This window comes from Dipodomys ordii, unplaced genomic scaffold, assembly GCF_000151885.1.
Source record: "Dipodomys ordii isolate 6190 unplaced genomic scaffold, Dord_2.0 Scaffold107, whole genome shotgun sequence".
Taxonomy (NCBI): Eukaryota; Metazoa; Chordata; class Mammalia; order Rodentia; family Heteromyidae; genus Dipodomys; species Dipodomys ordii.
In genome coordinates, this window is record NW_012267323.1 from 263795 (window position 1) to 281750 (window position 17956).

At 41.5% G+C, this 17956-nt stretch overlaps 1 protein-coding gene across 7 annotated transcripts in view; it reads right to left on the reverse strand.

Annotated features, from left to right (window-relative positions):
* Nucleotides 1-795: 795 nt before the first annotated feature.
* Cep63 (centrosomal protein 63kDa) overlaps nucleotides 796-17956 on the reverse strand; it is a 35162-nt gene continuing 18001 nt past the window's right edge. For 5 of the 7 annotated variants that reach the window (XM_013028196.1, XM_013028199.1, XM_013028195.1 and 2 more), the window contains 9 exons: nucleotides 17659-17892; nucleotides 17295-17434; nucleotides 16495-16632; nucleotides 13680-13794; nucleotides 11873-12070; nucleotides 9709-9795; nucleotides 4593-4795; nucleotides 3221-3497; nucleotides 796-1258 (listed from right to left, as the gene is read on the reverse strand). In XM_013028196.1, coding sequence (XP_012883650.1) covers nucleotides 1100-1258; nucleotides 3221-3497; nucleotides 4593-4795; nucleotides 9709-9795; nucleotides 11873-12070; nucleotides 13680-13794; nucleotides 16495-16632; nucleotides 17295-17434; nucleotides 17659-17892 — 1551 coding nt within the window. In that variant the 3' untranslated portion in view covers nucleotides 796-1099. The remainder of the gene's footprint in view (nucleotides 1259-3220; nucleotides 3498-4592; nucleotides 4796-9708; nucleotides 9796-11872; nucleotides 12071-13679; nucleotides 13795-16494; nucleotides 16633-17294; nucleotides 17435-17658; nucleotides 17893-17956) is intronic. The other 2 variants (XM_013028200.1, XM_013028201.1) reach the window with 2 other exon arrangements.

The following is a 17956-nucleotide window of genomic DNA, read 5'->3' on the forward strand; positions in this document are numbered from 1 at the left end:
GGGAAATAGGAGTGCCAACTGGGGAAAAAGACACTGACTGAGGTTACATTGTGACCTTGGGAGCCGCAACTTGGGGAGGCGGGGGGGGGGGGGGGGGGGGGGGGGGGAGGGGGGAAGGAGAGAATGGTGGGGGGGGGGGGGGGGGGAGTTGGGATTGTAGAGGGCTCAGAAGGGCCCTGAAAAACAACAACGACGACGACAAACATCAGAAATGTTTTCATGGAGGGCAGCAAAGTAGCATAGGAAGAAATGTAGAACTGACGAAGGGAATGTACCAGGATGTTTGTATCCAATGGGAGCGATCACTAGGCTGGACAGTGACAGGACTTGGCCCTGGAGCTAGCAAGTTCACGACGCCTGCTTTCTCCTTATCCCTAATTGCATGTTCCAGTTCTTGTGCTGGATGCCGCTTCGATCGTCCTCATCCTTCAGGGCTCCTAGCCTAGCAATCTGCTCTTCTCTGCCTCCTCCTCCTTGGTTCTTAATCAACTCCCATGGCCCTCGGATGCCTTCTGAGCCTTGACTTCCAGATCTGTCTCCCCGGAACCTCTCCTCGGGATGCAGATGCTGAATGTTCCCATTGGCTGTACCTGTGGGGCTCCACACTCTAAAGATGGCCCTGCCCTTCCACCAACCTCGTCCACTTCATACTGGAGCAAAAGGCTCTTTGCCAGGGTATTCAGCCTGGCCCCTTCATAGACTTCCAGCCAGACTCAAATCAGGTCAGTGGGCCTCGAACCCGTGCTTCTACTGCACACTCCCGTAAAAGGAAGTTCCTGCAACGAATTTCCAAAATGTTTCATCAAAGCTTTATTTCAATTAGTACGAACCTACTCAAATTTCACTGGTCAGGAGAAAAGTATCACTTTCCGGTAAGAAATATCCATATGAGAAAAGGTCTGCAAAATGGTTTATTCTTAGAAATTACCGCTGGAAGAAGTAATTCAAACAAACCAGTGGTGAGAAGGTATAGAGAAGTAGCATTTTCCGGACCTCTTCACCTCCTTTAGTAGGCATCAACACCTGTGGAATTTTAGACGGTTTGTTCATACCGAGCCTGGTGCTCAATGTCGCTTCCGGTTTGTGGGTTGGTGAGTGGCTACATGAGGGCTGTGAACTGTCTCACTGTCTTCTCACTCTCTCTTTTCAGTTCTTCAATGTGGGCATCGAGGCGTTCCAGAATATGATGAGATCTCAACTCTTCTTCTTCCAAAAATCTGGTAGCTATGGAGCCCAGGGGAGACACAGGCATGGAAGACTAGGAGAGGAGCACATCGTGACATGGGTTGAGAGAAAGAAATACACACGCTGGCACTATTTATGCCATTTTCTAACTAGCAATATTTTAAAAGAATATGTTCCCCTGAAAAGCTAAGCTTTAGTTTTTATCCTAATGACAAGAGCAGTAAAAGAAGAAAAAAAAACCAGTTAAGTTCTGCAAAAATTAACACAGATCTTTTCCTCTTGACCCAAATTGTATCAATAGAAAGGGTGAAATAAATGCAATTATTAGGTACCAATTTAGACCTGTAGAGCCTTACGTGCTCTAGAAGAGAATGCAGCTAATGCCTGCCATTTCAAACCTAAGAATTCAGAGTGTGAAGCACAGAAGGTCTACAATAGATCAGGCACCAGTTCAAATCAGTTATTTTCCCTCCCCTAAAATTCCAGTCCAGGCTTTTTAATTTGAAACACTTACTCTGGGGATGTTTTAGAATTCAGATCTTAGGAAAGTGATCAAAGAAACATGGCAGATGTAGACTGTCCTCGTTGGCAGTAAGTTCTGTCCTGCCATCACCCCGAGTTGACAATTATAGAACCACTCCCAAGGGGAAATGCACCAAGGTATTCAAACACACGGGCCTCACACAGATTACAACCTGAAACCCTGGACACTGGGCCTGGGAGAACCTGTGGTCTCCATTTTACAAAAGAGAAACGACATTCAGTGCTGAAGGACTCTCCCAAGGCCAGCCCATTAACTGCTGCTGAAGTTGGGGTTCAAACCCGATACAGTTGGCCCAAAGCAGAGGTGCTTATGCTACACTGCACTGCCCAAGCCATCACCATCCACTCAGTCAGGAAGGCCGAGGGTCACCTTCTACCACCTCCCCTGAAAACATCCCCACTGGCGACTCAAATATTTCCCAGTTCTGTGCATGCCACATGCTGATGGTGGAACAGCAAATAGACAATTTCTGAAGCATGAGATCCACTCTATTCGCTTGGTGAATGCTGAGATAACATCCCATAACCAACTACATTTTTGATTTTTGTCTTTTGTCAGTCGTGGGTCTTGAACTCTAGGCCTGGGTGCTGTCCCTCAGCTCTTCAGCCCAAGGCGAGCGCTCTACCACTTGAGCCACAGCACCACTTCGAGATTTTTCTGGTGGTTTACTGGAGATAAGCGTCTCACGGACTTTCTTGCCTGGGCTGGCTTTGAACCTCAATCCTCAGATCTCAGCCTCCTGAGTAGCTAGGATGACAGGTGTGAGCCACCAGTATTCGGCTACATTGGTATTTTTTGAAGCAAGATGCATGGCTACTTACACTGAGCAGGGAATGCTCAGGACAGGAAGGTTTTGGTACCAAAACATTTTTCTGCTAAACTGAGGGGTCAGGTTAGCTTTCAGGGTTTTTTTTGGATTTCAGAATGCCATATAAGTTAAGAAACCTTTCCATGACCTTGTTGACACGTATGAAGTCACCATAACCAAGCACGTACACACCCACAGCAGATGATAGTAGCTGAGAGGCCCAAGGCAAGTGCTTCAGGCAGGAAAGGCGAAATGCCAGTGGAGCCCAGCACTGCTGCAGGGCCAGCACAGCTCTAAGATCTGTGTATGGCACCCCAGACCCACTCTGCACACCTCAGATACATGGCCTTCCTCCACCTCCCCCCACACCCTGCTCCTCTGCGCTGTCTATGCCTCGGGCTTTCTTGGCTGGTGAAGATCTTCTCTGAGCCAATCATTCTGGTACAGAATTGGCTCTCAGGAAAAAAAAAAAAGGCAGGAAAGGATTTTTCAGAACTAGGATAGACTGTGGAAAAAATGACTTTGGTTGAATGTCTTCATGAACAAAGCTGCAAATCAGAAATATATAATAATAATAAAGGTAGTTATGACAGATAATTACTAAGAAGCAAAATGACGCTCTTGGTCTTTAAAATCAAACTAAATCAACTAATGAACTAGTAATGTCAGAAAAGTTTCCATACCAAAGATACACACTCTTCTTGGTCATTCATACTGTCAGAATTGGTATCAGAATTGGTCTCGTTTGTATCCGGCACTGAAGGCAAAGTGTCAGTCGGACACAGATAGTTAGAAGCCAAAGACAGAGTGGAGCTGCAAGGGCTGCTCTGAGAACTCCGGGGGCTGCGGGCCCTGGACCTGGAGTCTATGCTATGCGTTGCTTGTCCTCTCGCAAAGTGGAGGCCTGCTTTATGCTTCTGGGTCTTTATTCCTTCGTGTCTGTAATGGCCATGGTCTGGCCTGGATGGCAGATTAAAAAACAGAACACATGAAAAGTGGTAGCAACTTTTGTTTTTTCAACAGAAGCTTTGTGGGATGTTGACTTAAGCATAAACAAAGAGGCTAACGATTAGGGCTCTGGAATTTTGAAAAGGAACAGACCCCCTTAGTCCAGGTGTCGCTTTACCTATTCAGGATCTAAACATCCAACCTCCACTGCCAGGCCTTGCTCTCAAACACTTACACTACAGTAGGAGGACAAACAGGCTGCCAGAGAAATCCAGAGAGGCTGGTGTCGGGGCAGGGAAGTAACCCTGCACATAAAACACACCCAGCCTCATTGAGGGGTAGAGCAGGAAGGGACTGTTAACAAGGACTTTACTAGAAAAATATATAAGCCCTGTGATACAAGGTCAGTGAGGCCCTTAGCTTCCTTTTTAGGATAACAGCCTATAATTTAATTCACCAAAAATACAACGGAGCACCCAGGGCTTCTACCTGTCATCCTAGCTACTCAGGAGGCTGAGATCTGAGGATCGTGGTTCAAAGCCAGCCTGGGGAAGGAAAGCCCATGAGACTCTTATCTCCAGTTAACAGAAGTGGCACTGTGGACAAGTGTGGTAGAGTGCTAACCTTGAGTAAAAGCAGCTCAGGTTTAGTCCCCAGTCCCTGAGTTCAAGCCCCATGACCACCAACACCAACACCACCAACAACAAAAAGCCAAGTTCTACTTCTTATGGAAAGGGAAGGGTTGAAGTAAAAGGCAGCATGAAAAGTCTGAGAAATAAAGATGTTGTTTTTACCTAGAGTGCACAAAGCTAGTTTTTTTTTTTTTCTCCCGTGTCGGGGATCAAACTCAGGGCTTTATCACATGCTAGGAAGTGCTCTACCACAAGCTACATCCCAGCCCCAAACTGTAAAGTTTTAATGGAAAGTGCTCTATGGCCTCCCTCCACTCTAACCCAATCGCACCTAGCTTGCTGTTTACACTGTACCTCAGACTTAAACACAGGGCCCTTTGATGATTGATTTTGCGTGAGTCAGGAATTAATTCTCGAGTGAGTGAGAATTGTGTTGCAAAGTACACATTTAAAAGAAACGTTTAAGCAATTTTACTTCAACTCTGTGTTGAACTCAGCTGTCCTGCTGTGTGGTGCCTTAAAGATCCTGTCATCTTTTTGTTTACACGCCTCGGTAACCATGTCCAGTTGAGATTTGGTATCCATCAAATCTTTTTGTAGTTGCTGATTTTCAGACACTAATTTGTTTAATGCCTCAATATAATTCTCCTGAAGGTCTGCTAATGAAATCTCTTTTGCCTAATGAAAAAAAAAAGAATACTAGAATCACTTAATTTATACAAGAATACTTGTTTGTGATCTCTGACACTGCTGGTTGAAAATTTGAATTTGTTTTATTTGTAACTAAATCAATTTCTTTACTTTGGAAAAACTGAGTATTTTTCTCTAGTCCTCTTTAGACTAACAGAGAAAAATAGTCTGCTTGTTCGAGCAAATGGAACTGGAACATTAGAAACACAATAGGCTTCCTCAGGCAGCGTGTACATCCAAGCTAAAGAAAAGAGGGACCAAGATGGAGGAAAGCTGGGAAAAAGAAAACAGTGGCAAAAAGCTCAAGAGCCCAGTGTACCAGGGAAGGACATCAAGAGAACAAGGACATCAAGGAAAGAACTTTTAATAAAACATTCTAAAAACTTTTTTTAAAAACTTCTGGCAGACAGGGGACAGCTTTTAAGTAAATAACCTTTCATCTACATAACATTCATATAATTTTGGCACCCACTCTTGGATATAAATTTGGATGTGATAAGGCAGGATTCAATTATATGGGGAGAATTACTACCTGATCTGGGCTCAGCTCTGTGATCCTAAACTTCATTATCCCTTCAATTCTAGGTTTTTCTTGGTAATACAGGGCCATTTTCTTCAAATGACAACGTATTTTAGTTACGAGTCTACAAAATTATAGTGATCTTTACAGTTCAGTGATATTTAGCTTGCTCTTTTCTGTGAAAAAGAACTCTGAAAGGTTGCTAGTCAATAATGTTCTTGACAAACGTAATCCATCTAACTAAAATATAAACTTTAAAATATACTTGTTACTATCTCTATACAAGTAGAAACAGTAAGTTACAGAATCTTCCTACAAGTTGTCCATGTCAGGTAAAATTTCAGAGAACATCTGCACCACAGATGACCTAAATTTTAAACTAGTCAGTTTTTAATATGTGGCAAATATTTTATTAAAGCTACTGCTTTCGTTAAGATAGTTTACTGAAATAGCATTTGTTAGCCCAAGCTCATTTTGGAAAAGTAATTCCACCTTCCCAGGTGGTAAAAATGAAAAGGACACTTCTTAATAATTATTCTGAATAAGACGTGTGGCATGTTCACATTGTATGTTACTCATAACCTAGAAAAAAGCTTAAACTTATCATTAACCATACTTTTTAAAACAAAAAAAAAAGATAACACTTGATTCAAGCACCCTTATTTCTCAAAGTTATTTCTGTATTAATAATTACAGATAAATGAATATGAAAGGTAATATATAAAAGCTGACTAGCAGGCATGTTTTTAATTTGGAAAGAAAGAATTACCAGTAGTATGGAGATTTCAGGAGAGATTCCGAGAAACAGAATCTTTGATCATAGGCTGGCTTAAGTTCCCCTGAGTGTTCTCAGCTCTTGAATATGAGTAGGTAATCACTGCACAAGATAAAGTTCTCCCAAATGAATATTACGAATTCTGAGTCTTTTGAGAATTCTGTAGTGTAAATCAGATTAGCACTTGGTTTTCTTTACGACTAACTTACTGTTGGCTTTATTAGGGTAGACCGAGTCATTTACTGTTTATCCACTCAACTCACTCACTTACCTGGCCACCTATCCAAAGCAGCCAAACACACATACAACTTTTCCCTTGTGCGAAGAAAAGGAAGGAAGGGAGGGAGGGAGGGAGGAAAGAAGAAGGGAGGAAGGGAGGGGGGGGAGGGAGGGAGGGAGGGATTTTTTCATTATATTATTACAGGAATTTGGGAAGGGACCAAAATCAGACAAGTTCTTTCATCTGCCATCTGCAAATTATTTCATTTCATAGTCTAGGTAGCCACAAACTAACCATTTAAATAAATAGTAAGGATGCTGGACAACTCTCCTTGTTCACTTGTTAGTTATATTACTTCTATGACTTACCTACTTACATTCTTGGCCTGCTTTTCCTACTAGATTATCTTTTCCTTATTTCCTTTGTAAGAAATTCTTATGTGTGAACATTTTATATTAATCTTTTATCTGTTTATAGATTGCTTTTCTCCTCCTCTGTTAAATTTTTTTAGTGGGATCTTTTGCCATCCAGAAATTTTACATGATGCATGATGCTTAGAGAATCTTACCCACATGATAGATTTTAGAAATAGTTCCCCATTTTTCTAGCTGAAGTAAAATATTCTTTTAACCTTCTATACTTTCGTCCATCCCAGCCTCCATAACTGTGAGATTAGAACTAGTTGGGAGCATTTTTGGAGGCATAATACTCTCTGCAGGGATAGAAAAAGAAAATTTCTAGTCATTGGACATTTGACCTACATCAAGAGAAGATGGAGCAGAATAGAAACATCATTTTATAAAATCACAAGGATTTTATTACAAAATAACTCACTGTTAGCTACTCATTATAGTTTCTGGAGCTTGTATGCATTTCTTATCCTTCCTACCAAGTAACTGTAATATCTTAAAGACCAGAATCCTTCCTTATTTATCCTGTGTTTTATTGCAGCACCTACTAAAATGTTTTTCAGATATTCTAAAGTACTTGATTAAACAAATTACACCTTGTAAAAACATGTTTAAAAACTAAGTTTTGTAAAAATATGCTTTATAGGGCTGGGAAGGTGGCTCAGTGGTAGAGCGCTTGCCTTGCATGCTCGAGGCCCTGGGTTCGATTCCTCAGCACCACATAAGCAAAAAAAGAAAAAAACCGGAAGTGGCGCTCTGGCTCAAGTGGTAGAGTGCTAGCCTTGAGCTGAAGAGCTGAGGGACAGTGCCCAGGCCCAGAGTTCAGGCCCCACGACCGGTAAATAAAAAAAAAATAAAAAAAAAAAATATGCTTTATAACCAAAAGATATTGTGGCCAGGTGCAAGTGGCTAATGCCTGTAATCCTAGCTACTCAGGAGGCTGAGATATGAAGATCACGGTTTAAAACCAGCCCAGTCAGGAAAATCTGTGAGACTCTTACCTCCAGTTAACCACTAGAAAACAGGAAGTGGAGCTATGGCTCAAAGTGTTAGGGTGCTAGCCTTAAGCAAAGAGCTCAGGGACAGTACCCAGGCCCTGAGTTCAAGCCCCACAACCAACCAACAACAATAACAACAAAAAGATTGTAAGCATCATCACAAATGTAACAGAAGTAAAATGCACTTAGCATTTATTGCACATTAAGTGACAGTACCAGTATTGCAAGGGGCTCAAATTGTTAATGCTCAACAAGTGCAAGAACCCCAGTTTTCAAAAAAAAAAAAAAAATCCATGGAAGGTTAAGATTGGGAAATTATAGTGCCAGGCCAGTGCAGGCAGAAAAGTCCTCACGAGGGGGGGGGGAAGGATTGGGACTGGGGGGGGGGGGAGCCTGGGAAGGGATGTGAAGGATAAACAAAGGAGGAGGCTGCAATGCTTGGTAAGAAATGTACGCATTATCCTGCCCATGTAATTGTAACCCCTCTGTACAGTATATTCACAAATAAAATAAATTAAAAAAAAGAAAAGTCCTCACGACTCTACAAAAAGGAAGTTTGACGTGATGGCATGTGCCTGTAATAACCAGCAATGACAGGAAACCCAAAGTAGGGTAGATCACAGCTCAGGGACACACCTGAGCAGGAACCAAAACCCTCTCCTAAAAATAACCGTTAAAAAAAATCGAACTAGAAGTCAGGTGCCATTGGTTCAGGCCTGTAATTCTAGCTACTCTGGCTGAGATGTGAGGATCACAATTCAAAGCCAGCCTGGGCAGGAAGGTCCACAAGATTCTTGTTGCCAACGAACCACTAAAAAGCTGGAAGTGGAGCTGTAACTCAAATGGTGGAACAGCAGCCTGGAGGGAAAAAGGCCAAGGACAACGTCTAGGCCTTGAGTTCAAAGACAAAGAAAGGAAAGAAAGAAAGAAAGAAAGAGAGAGAGAGAGAGAGAAAGAAAGAAAGAGAGAAAGAAAGAAAGAAAGAGAGAGAGGAAGAGAGAAAGAGAGAGAGAGAGAGAGGAAGAGAGGAAGAGAGGAAGGAAGGAAGGAAGGAAGGAGAAAGGAAAGAGAGAGAGAAAGAGAAAGAGAGGAGAGGGAGGGAGGGAGAGAGAGAGGGAGGGAGGGAAGGAAGGAGGGAGGGAAGAGAAGAGAAAGAAAAAGAAAAAAGAGCTAGAGGAATGGCTTAGTGGTGAACACAGTAGCCTAGCAGTGTGAGGCCCTGAATTCAAACCCAGTACCATCAACAACAAATAAAGCAGCAGCTAAGTGCCAGAGCAATGCTGAACACTTTATATGTGTCTCCCTTACCTAAAAACAGACTGTATATCTATTTCATCTTATAGGTAATATAAAAGCTGGGAAGGTGGCTCAATGGTAGAGTATTTACCTGGCATGCATGAGGCCCTGGGTTCAATTCCTCAGCACCACATAAAGCAGAAAAAGGCAGAAGTGGCACTATGGCTCAAGTGGTAGAGCACTTGCCTTGAGCTGAAGCGCTGAGGGACAGCGCCCAGGCCCAGAGCTCAGGCTCCTCGACCGACAAAAAAAAAAATTATCTTCCTGCTGCTGGTGGGGAAACTCATATTTTGTTCACATACATCACTGTTTGCATTTCATTTTTTTTTAATTTCTACAGAAGAAAAATTCTACTCACTCTGCCATATCAATATTTACATACTGATATTTTAAGTCTTTTTTTTTGTCGCTCATGGGTCCTGAAATCTGGGCCTGGGCGCTGTCCCTCAGCACTTCAGCTCAAGGCTAGCATTCTACCACTTGAGCCACAGTGCCACTTCTGGTTTTTTGGTGGCTAACTGGAGATAAGAGTATCATGGATTTCCCCGCCCAGGTTGGCTTTGAACCACAATCCTCAGGTCTCAGCCTCCTGAGTAGCTAGGATTACAGGCATGAGCCACCATCGCCCAGCTCTTAAAATTTGTCTTTGATAGTAGCAAAACTTAAGTTTCTATTTATGTACCTCATGTAAACCCAACTCCAATTTCATCACCACTTCAGAAAGACGACGATTTTCTATCTTGAGTAATTCCAGCTGATTCACAATCTCCTAAGGAAAAATAGAAAAATTATGAGAAGCAATTCATGTGTGTCTTATGAGATCTTTCTACATGTAGTTTTCAATAAGCTAAGTCACATTCTTCATTCATAAACATACACACCTGCATACATATGCACTTCCTAAAAGAATGTGTTAGACATGCTATCAGCTGAGTCAGCATTTATGAGATGATTCCATAGTCGTAAGTCATAATCAGGGCAGGAACGGCAAGGCTTCAGTTCCTGGTAAAACCTCAACCACTCTCCTGCTGTAGCCTTCTCGAATTTGACATCTATCTCCAGAATCGCCTGGACTTGCATTTCTTTCACAAAGCAATCATTTATTTTTAGTCTTCATTTTTCTTTAGTTTTCTGTTTTGACTATTCGTACTTTAAAAGACTCTTGATTTCCTGGGCTTCTTTTTTTCCTTAGCAAAAACTACCTGGTTAATCTCCTCCCTGCTGTTTTCTTTTTAGTTCCATTCTAATATTTGTTTCACTATAAGCAAGAAGTATTCTAAGTTTAGATAAGTCACTGCTCTGTAGACTTTCTTATTCTCTAATTCTCTTGGGAGTTTGAAATGCCAACTTCACGCAAGGATCGGTGCAGCTAAATACGGTGCAGTTACGGATTTCCATACAAAGTCCAGGTTTTATCTCCAACCAAATGTGCCAAACTAGTGCTCTCTCCACCAGATTCCTATGGCATGGATCTTTTACACAAAAACTGCCATCTTCCCCAAATTAAAGTCTAGATTTTCTTTTTTTTTTTTTTGGTCCGGTCGTGGGGCCTGAACTCTGGGCTTGGGCACTGTCCTTCAGCTCTTCAGCTCAAGGCTAGTGCTCTACCACTTGAGCCACAGCGCCACTTCCAGCTTTTTTCTTTTTGCTTATGTGGTGCTGAGGAATCGAACCCAGGGCCTCAGGCATGCAAGGCGAGTGCTCTACCACTGAGCCACCTTCCCAGCCCTAAAGTCTAGATTTAACTTTTCACTTGCTTGCCCGAGTTTATTAAATCATGACTGGTATCTCTAACTCTCTCTTCTTCGTTCTTACTATCCACTGAAATACAAGTCCATCAATTTTACCAGGGCCTATCTATTTCATTTCACCCCTTGCCCACTACTCAGAATGCCATCCTGCATTATACAAGGCTCTGGGTGCTCTCTCTACCTCTCTGCCCTCCCCACTGTTTACAAGACGTTCTCTATTGACCTCACAACCACACAGAAAGCCCTCTCCTGGGGCAAAGTCCTTCAAAGTCCATTTTCTAGCTTTGTCCCTGCTATTCACCCCACTCTTACTTACTTTTCTCTTAACTGATACAGTCCTCCCCCTTCATTCAAAGGGTTCCTAACTTGGATACCACTCTTCTTTGGGGCCTGAGCTCCTAGCACCTCATGCACACACCACTGGTACTGTCACTTCCCTGTCCGCCCCGATCTTCACCATGCTGCTTATCCCAATTTACAGAATTCAATATTATGGGAAGCATGTCTTTAATAAATTCAATCTTCAAAAACAAACATAAAGCAGGGCGCTGGTGACTCACGCCTGCAATCCTAGCTCGAGAGGCTGAGATCTGAAGATCATGGTCCAAAGCCAGCCCGGGAAGGACAGTCCATGAGACTCTTATCTCCAAATAAACCACTAGAAAACCGGAAATGGCACTGTGGTTCAAGCGTCAGAGCGCTCGCCGTGAGCTGAAGAGCGCAGGGACAACTCCCAAGCCCAGAGTCAAGCCCCATGACCAACCAAAACAAAAAACAAAAGACAAAAAAAAAAAAAAACATAATCTTAAAAAATACCAAATAAAGCCGGGCGCTGGTGGCTCACGCCTGTAATCCTAGCTACTCAGGAGGCTGAGATCTGAGGATCAAGGTTCAAAGCCAGCCCGGGCAGGACAGACCATGAGACTCCTATCTCCAATAAACCACCAGAAAACCAGAAGTGGCGCTGTAGCTCAAGTGGTAGAGTGTTCGCCTTGAGCTGAAGAGCTGAGGGTCAGCGCCCAGGCCCAGAGTTCAAGCCCCACGACCTACAAAAACAAAAAACAAAAAAAAAACAAAGTTTTGTTCAGACTTTACCTTATGCTCAATTGCTTTCTCTTCTGCCTTCTGAATCTCCGCTTTGAGCTGCTTTTCCATGTCTGAGGAAGAACACTTGGTGGAGGCAATAGTGATATCTCGCTGATGCAGCTCCCGAGTTAGCTGGCTGATTTCCATCTTCATTCCTTCCAGTACAGAGCTATAACTCTGCTCAGCCTGCAAAATTTGTTCTTTCAACTATAAAAAACCAGAAAGAAAAGCTCCAAAAGTTAAGAGACAACCTATACATGAAAAAAGTCTATTAGTAGTTAACAAAAGAATGGTTATCTTACAGTAAGCTGTGAGATTTGAGGAATGTGGCTTAGTGGTAGAGTTCTTGCCTAGTATGCATGAAGCCCTGGGTTCGATTCCTCAGTACCACATAAACAGAAAAAGCTGGAAGTGGCACTGTGCCTTGAGCAAAAACAGATCAGGGACAGTGCCCAGGCCCTGAGTTCAAGCCCCAGGACTGGCAAAAAATAAATAAATAAAAACTGAGGATCAAAATCAAAATCCATCAAGCTTTATTTAGAGAATAGCACCTCTCACCTTCACTTTGATTATATTTTTGAGTTACAAATCTAAATATTTTGCTTATCTGGTTTTATTGTCTACAGAAGATAATAACTAGAAAATAAACAAAAGGACTGAGTGTCAGTGGGTCATGCCTACAATTCTAGCTATTCAGTAGACGTGGATGTGAGGATCACAGTTTGAAGCCAGCCCAGGCAGGGAAGTATTGAGAGCCTCATCTCCAATTAACCACCGAGGAGAAAAAAAAAAAAGAAAAGGGAGGGCGGGGAGTGTAGTTGTGGAGATGGGAGGGCAGGAAGGGTAGGGGAAAAACAAAGGAGGAGCAACAATGCTTGATAAGAAATGTACTTACTACCTTGCTCATGTAATTGTAACCCTTCTGGTATGGTATTTTCACAAAAAAAAAAAAACTTATTAAAAAAAAGAAAGAAAGAAAAAAGAAAGGAAATGGACCTTTGGTTCAAGTGGTAGAGCACTAGCCATGAGCACAAAGGCTGAGACAGCATGCAGCCCCATGACTGGTACAAAAATCAAAACAAAAAAAGCGGCTAGCAGTAGTCTCAAAAAAAGTAATAATAAAATACAAGTCAACAAACAGAACAACCAGGGTCTTTTAATGTAGAAACTATAATATACACATACATATATATAAAAATCTATAAAGTATATAATCTACATAGCCAATGAGGATATTAACCACATCACAGCTCAGAACAACATTTACTTTTATAACCATACTCAGCCAGTAAGAAAATACTAAATAAACTAGTCACAAGTGGTTTACCTCTATTACATTAGCTACTCAAGAGGCTTAGGTATGAAGATATCAGTTCAAAGCCAGGCCAGGCAAAAAAGTCTTTGAGACACTTATCGCCAATTAACCACTTAAAAGCCAAAAGTATAGCTGTGGCTCAATGGTAGAGCATCAACTTTAAATGAAAAAGCTAGCACCCAGGCTGAGTTCAAACCCCAGGGTTGGCAAGGAAAACAAAAAAATGGCAAAAAGAAAAGATTTAAATAACAGCTCATATATCTTGTTATAAGAAAGGAATGCGTATGTGTTAACTTGAACTTTCCATCAAAATATATTTAAAGTAAAGCTTTAGAGTTAAAAGCTTTATCTGAAAAATTGTAAGATATCCCTAATGATGTCAAAAGATAGTACTTTTCCCAACGGTTTTCTCTCATGAGAAATGATCCCTCTGTTCTGTCAATCCATACCTCTGTCCATAAATACCACCAATGTTGTGATCCCAGGCACAAAAACTTTTACCTTCTTAATCTCTGCTCTGTATTCATTATTATGTCCTTCCATCTTCTTTAGTTCTTCGTATTTTTCCATTAGTTCTTGGCTCAGTTGTTTGCATGTTGCACTCACAGATTCTAAGCTAAATGACAAAAAGACAATCACATACTTCAAACAAAGTAAAATCTCTGAAATCCAGAAATTAGGTTACCTGATTTTCCTCAATGACGTTGAGAAAATCCTAATACCTTAAACATCATTTCATACCCCTAGTTAAAACTCATTCACTAGAGGCAATGAAATTTGACATTTTTGACTACTCTTTCCCTCCGCTTAAAACTTCACGGGTCATAAAATTGTGAAGGTAACAGCAAGTTCGCCGGTGTCTCCTCCCTAGAGAGGAAGGAAACTATGAGCATACCATCATAGTCTACATGGCTACATACAACCACACAATAGCTTTTCAAGTATCCTACTTCTATCTCTTAACTCAAGAAAAACTCTTTTGAGACATCAAAACTTCGAGGCATCAAGCCTTTCTTACCATACTATTTCTATTAACTTGATCTTTTTACTCCTAAAATCTCTGATAAACTTTCCTGTCACTGGCCACTTACTATGTATGACTGACTTCTTGTCTTTTCATATATCTCCTCCTGACTAGCAGTACCTTCTTATCTTTCCCTGGCCATTGATGGTCAATATCTAAAAAATTAGGGCTCAAGTGGTAGAATGTCAGCCTTGAACCAAACAGTTTAAGGGAAACACGCAGGCCCTGATTCTAAGGCCTATTACCAGCACAAAATAAGTAAATAAGAATCAAGCCAATATTTTCCCTATCAGAACGATCCAATCCTTGATCCTCTAATCACATTAAATATAATTTCTTTATAACTTATATTCCTGAATCTAAAAATTTTCCAGGATTTATTTCAAATTTGCTAGTTGAAATTCCTCAGGTGCTTTCACATGTGTATTTTATCTCTCAATCTACAAACTCTGTTATTAAAACTATGTCTTTTACTTATTATGCCTCTGTGAACGTAGCCCTCACTCCTTAGCCCCTATATCACATGACTCCAGATGGCTCCATAAATGCTTAATGCTTACATGGTTCCACCAACCTTCCAGATCAGTTATCATTCAAAAATACTGTTTTGTAATACAACTGCACAAAGGCAAAAGATTAAATCCCTCTATTTCCTCTTCTGGGAAGATTTCTCTTTCAAACTAAACAAAGCAAATTGTTCAAAAACAGCTTCCTTTTTCTCCGTTGAAACCAATTTATTAAATGGACACTGTTATTTACAAGCATTTGTTCCAATTTCATCTATTTTTAAAAATTCTAGAATGTCTCTTTACTTAGTATATGATTACAATGAATCAAATCACTAAGATTGAGAGAATAAAACTCAGGGTCATCTTGTCACATCTGCAGGTGGGAAAATCAGGGCCTAGAGAATGGCTAAGGTGTCCAGGGTGGTTTTGAAGGTCATAAACAGTGGCCTCAGAGCCTGATGAGACAGCAGTAAAATATATATATTGATAAGACTACTCAACAATCAATAAAAAATCTTTAATAAAATGCAGATTTGAAGCTGGGCACCAGTGGCTCATGCCTGTAATCCTAGCTACTCAGGAGACTGAGATCTGAGGATCACGGTTCAAAGCCAGCCTGGGCAGTAAAGTCCATGAGACTCTTATCACCAATAAACCATTAGAAACCGGGAAATGGCACTGTGGCTCAAGCGATATAGCGCTTGCCTTGAGCTGAAGAGTGCAGGGACAGCACCCAGGCCCGGAGTTCAAGCCCCAAGACCGACCAAAAAAAAAAAAAAATGCAGATTTGGGCTGGGAAGGTGGCTCAGTGGTAGAGCACTTGCCTTGCATGCATGAGGCCCTGGGTTCAATTCCTCAGTACCACATAAGCAAAAAAAAGAAAAAAGCCAGAAGTGGCGCTGTGGCTTAAGTGGCAGAGCACTCGCCTTGAGCAGAAGAGCTCAGGGACAGCGCCCAGGCCTAGAATTCAGGCCCCACGACCAGACCCTCCCCCCACAACAACAACAACAACAAAAAAAGCCTAGGAGTATGACAAGCAAAAGAAGTTCCTAAGTATGAGGAAGATGAGCATCGTGGGGGATGAGATAGGCTGGTATTGGTCAGGATTCAATGCCCACACAGGAATCTCAGCCAGGCCCTGAACAGAGAGGAGCAGTGCTGTGTAGTTAACTGTGACCTCCCCGGAACAGTTCCAATGAGGTGGGAAGGGGGAAAGCTTTTTTTTTGTGAAGGGCTTCTACACAGGAAAAGAGTGAAACAGTTGGTATGGCAACACTGCAAAATCTCATTAAGAGAGAGAAATAAGGAAATAACTTAATGAAGACATAGGATTAAAGGAGGATTTTAACTTTTTTTCTAAATGGAAGATACAATAGCATATTTTCTATCAGCAGAACTCACTCAACAGAGAGAAAGAACTTGACACAGAACAGAAAGCAAACAGTTATTTCCTTTCTGTGGAACAGGGCACAAATGAAACAGGACACAAATGGATGCCTAAGTCTTAGAACAATAGGTAAGCCTCCACTAGCTCATCCATAGTAACAGATTGTGGGCAAACACACAGACAGACTGGTAGATTTGGTGGCAGAAAAAGTAGGAAGATATAATTTAATCCCTTCTGTCTCCTCAATGAAATGGGAAGTATGGTCATTTGCAGATGTTAGAAAAGTCTTTTTCACTGATGTATTTAGTTAACTCCGTCAACATGATCATTGAAACTCCATCTTAAAAATTTGAAGTTTTTGAATGTGTACATATATATAAATATATAATTATCTACCTGCCTTCAAGTCGGATCACCTCTGCCTGCAGAAGTTCTTCACTAGTGTGGGTGAAATCCAACTGAGAGAGCATATCATCGAAGACCCCCTGCCCTTGAGAGGCATACTTCCTCTCCAGTTCATCATTTTCCATTGGCCTGTGGAAGGAAAATGATGATGGTTACAGGTCTTTTATCTGTACAAAGAGAAACAACAGGAGTACTCTATTTTTCCCAGTTGTTGTTGGTAGGTAAGCCCATCAGTTTGGGAGAACAGAGTCAAGAAAGAACTGCTACTCTCTAAAAGCAACAAGTTACCCCTTTCTTAATTAATTTGGCTTATTTTTCAAGGGATGGGATGGGGAGGGAGGGGCAGAGAGTTCACTGGAGTTGAACAAAAGGAGCACAGCTCACTCTTACTATTTTCCACTACAAACCTCAAACAATGCAAGATCTGTGTTAAGGATGTTTTTTAAAGGGCTAGCTCAACAACTGTCTGTTATTGATAATAAACCTTACAATGGTCTACTCTACCAAGAAGGGAGGCCCGTACATAATTCCCTTCACATCTCGAGTTTCACCAAGAAGGTAGACTGAGTGGTTTCAAACTTTTAAACATCTAAGTCTTGGAGAAATACACTAAAAGGAAGAAAACCACACAAAGCTTCCTAACAGTATAAAAACCCAACTCACAAGTTAAAACTACATGAAGAAAGCCCATGAAATGATCAAACACAAAATTAGAAACAGGTAGTGTTAAAATTGAGATTTATGCCAAACCATCAAGTGGATGAGCAGAAAAATGTTAATCATCAATAGACCTTATGATTTCCACTGTGTGTTTCAGATCAGCTGCCTTTAACATTGCTTGTAGCTCCTCCTTCTGCATTTGTGTCTCATGGATGATATTTTCTTGAGAGTGAAGATTTGCCTTCAATTCTCTCTGTTCTTCCTGCAGAGCCTATCAAACATTCAGAAGAAAGGCAGACATTATTACAACTTCCCTTCAGTTCTGAAGTCAGATGGCAAATCTGTGACAGGCACACTATTAATAATCCAGCTCTCCACAGCTGAGCCAGCAGCTCCAAAAGAGGGAAGAAGCCAAGAGATTTTGAAATCTAGCTGCAGATTATTCTTACCCTCATATACACACATTTCCCCAATTTGGGTAATCGTAAAACACACCTCTAATAATTTTTCAGATTCCCTCAATTTTTCTTCTCTTTGCCTCTGCTCCTGCATGATGGCCACATTGGTTCCAACTAAGTCATTGACTCTCATGTTAAGGCGCTCTATTTCCAACTCATTGGCACAGATGGTATCCTTGGCCCGCTCAAGCTTGCTGTTCAGGTGCTGAATTTCTGACTGGCTGGACAGCTCCACAGACTCTAATTTCTGCTTTCGATTGATGAGCTGAGCCTAGACACACATAGATTATCAACAGGTAAAAAAGAAATGATAAAAGAATAACCAAGGAATAAGG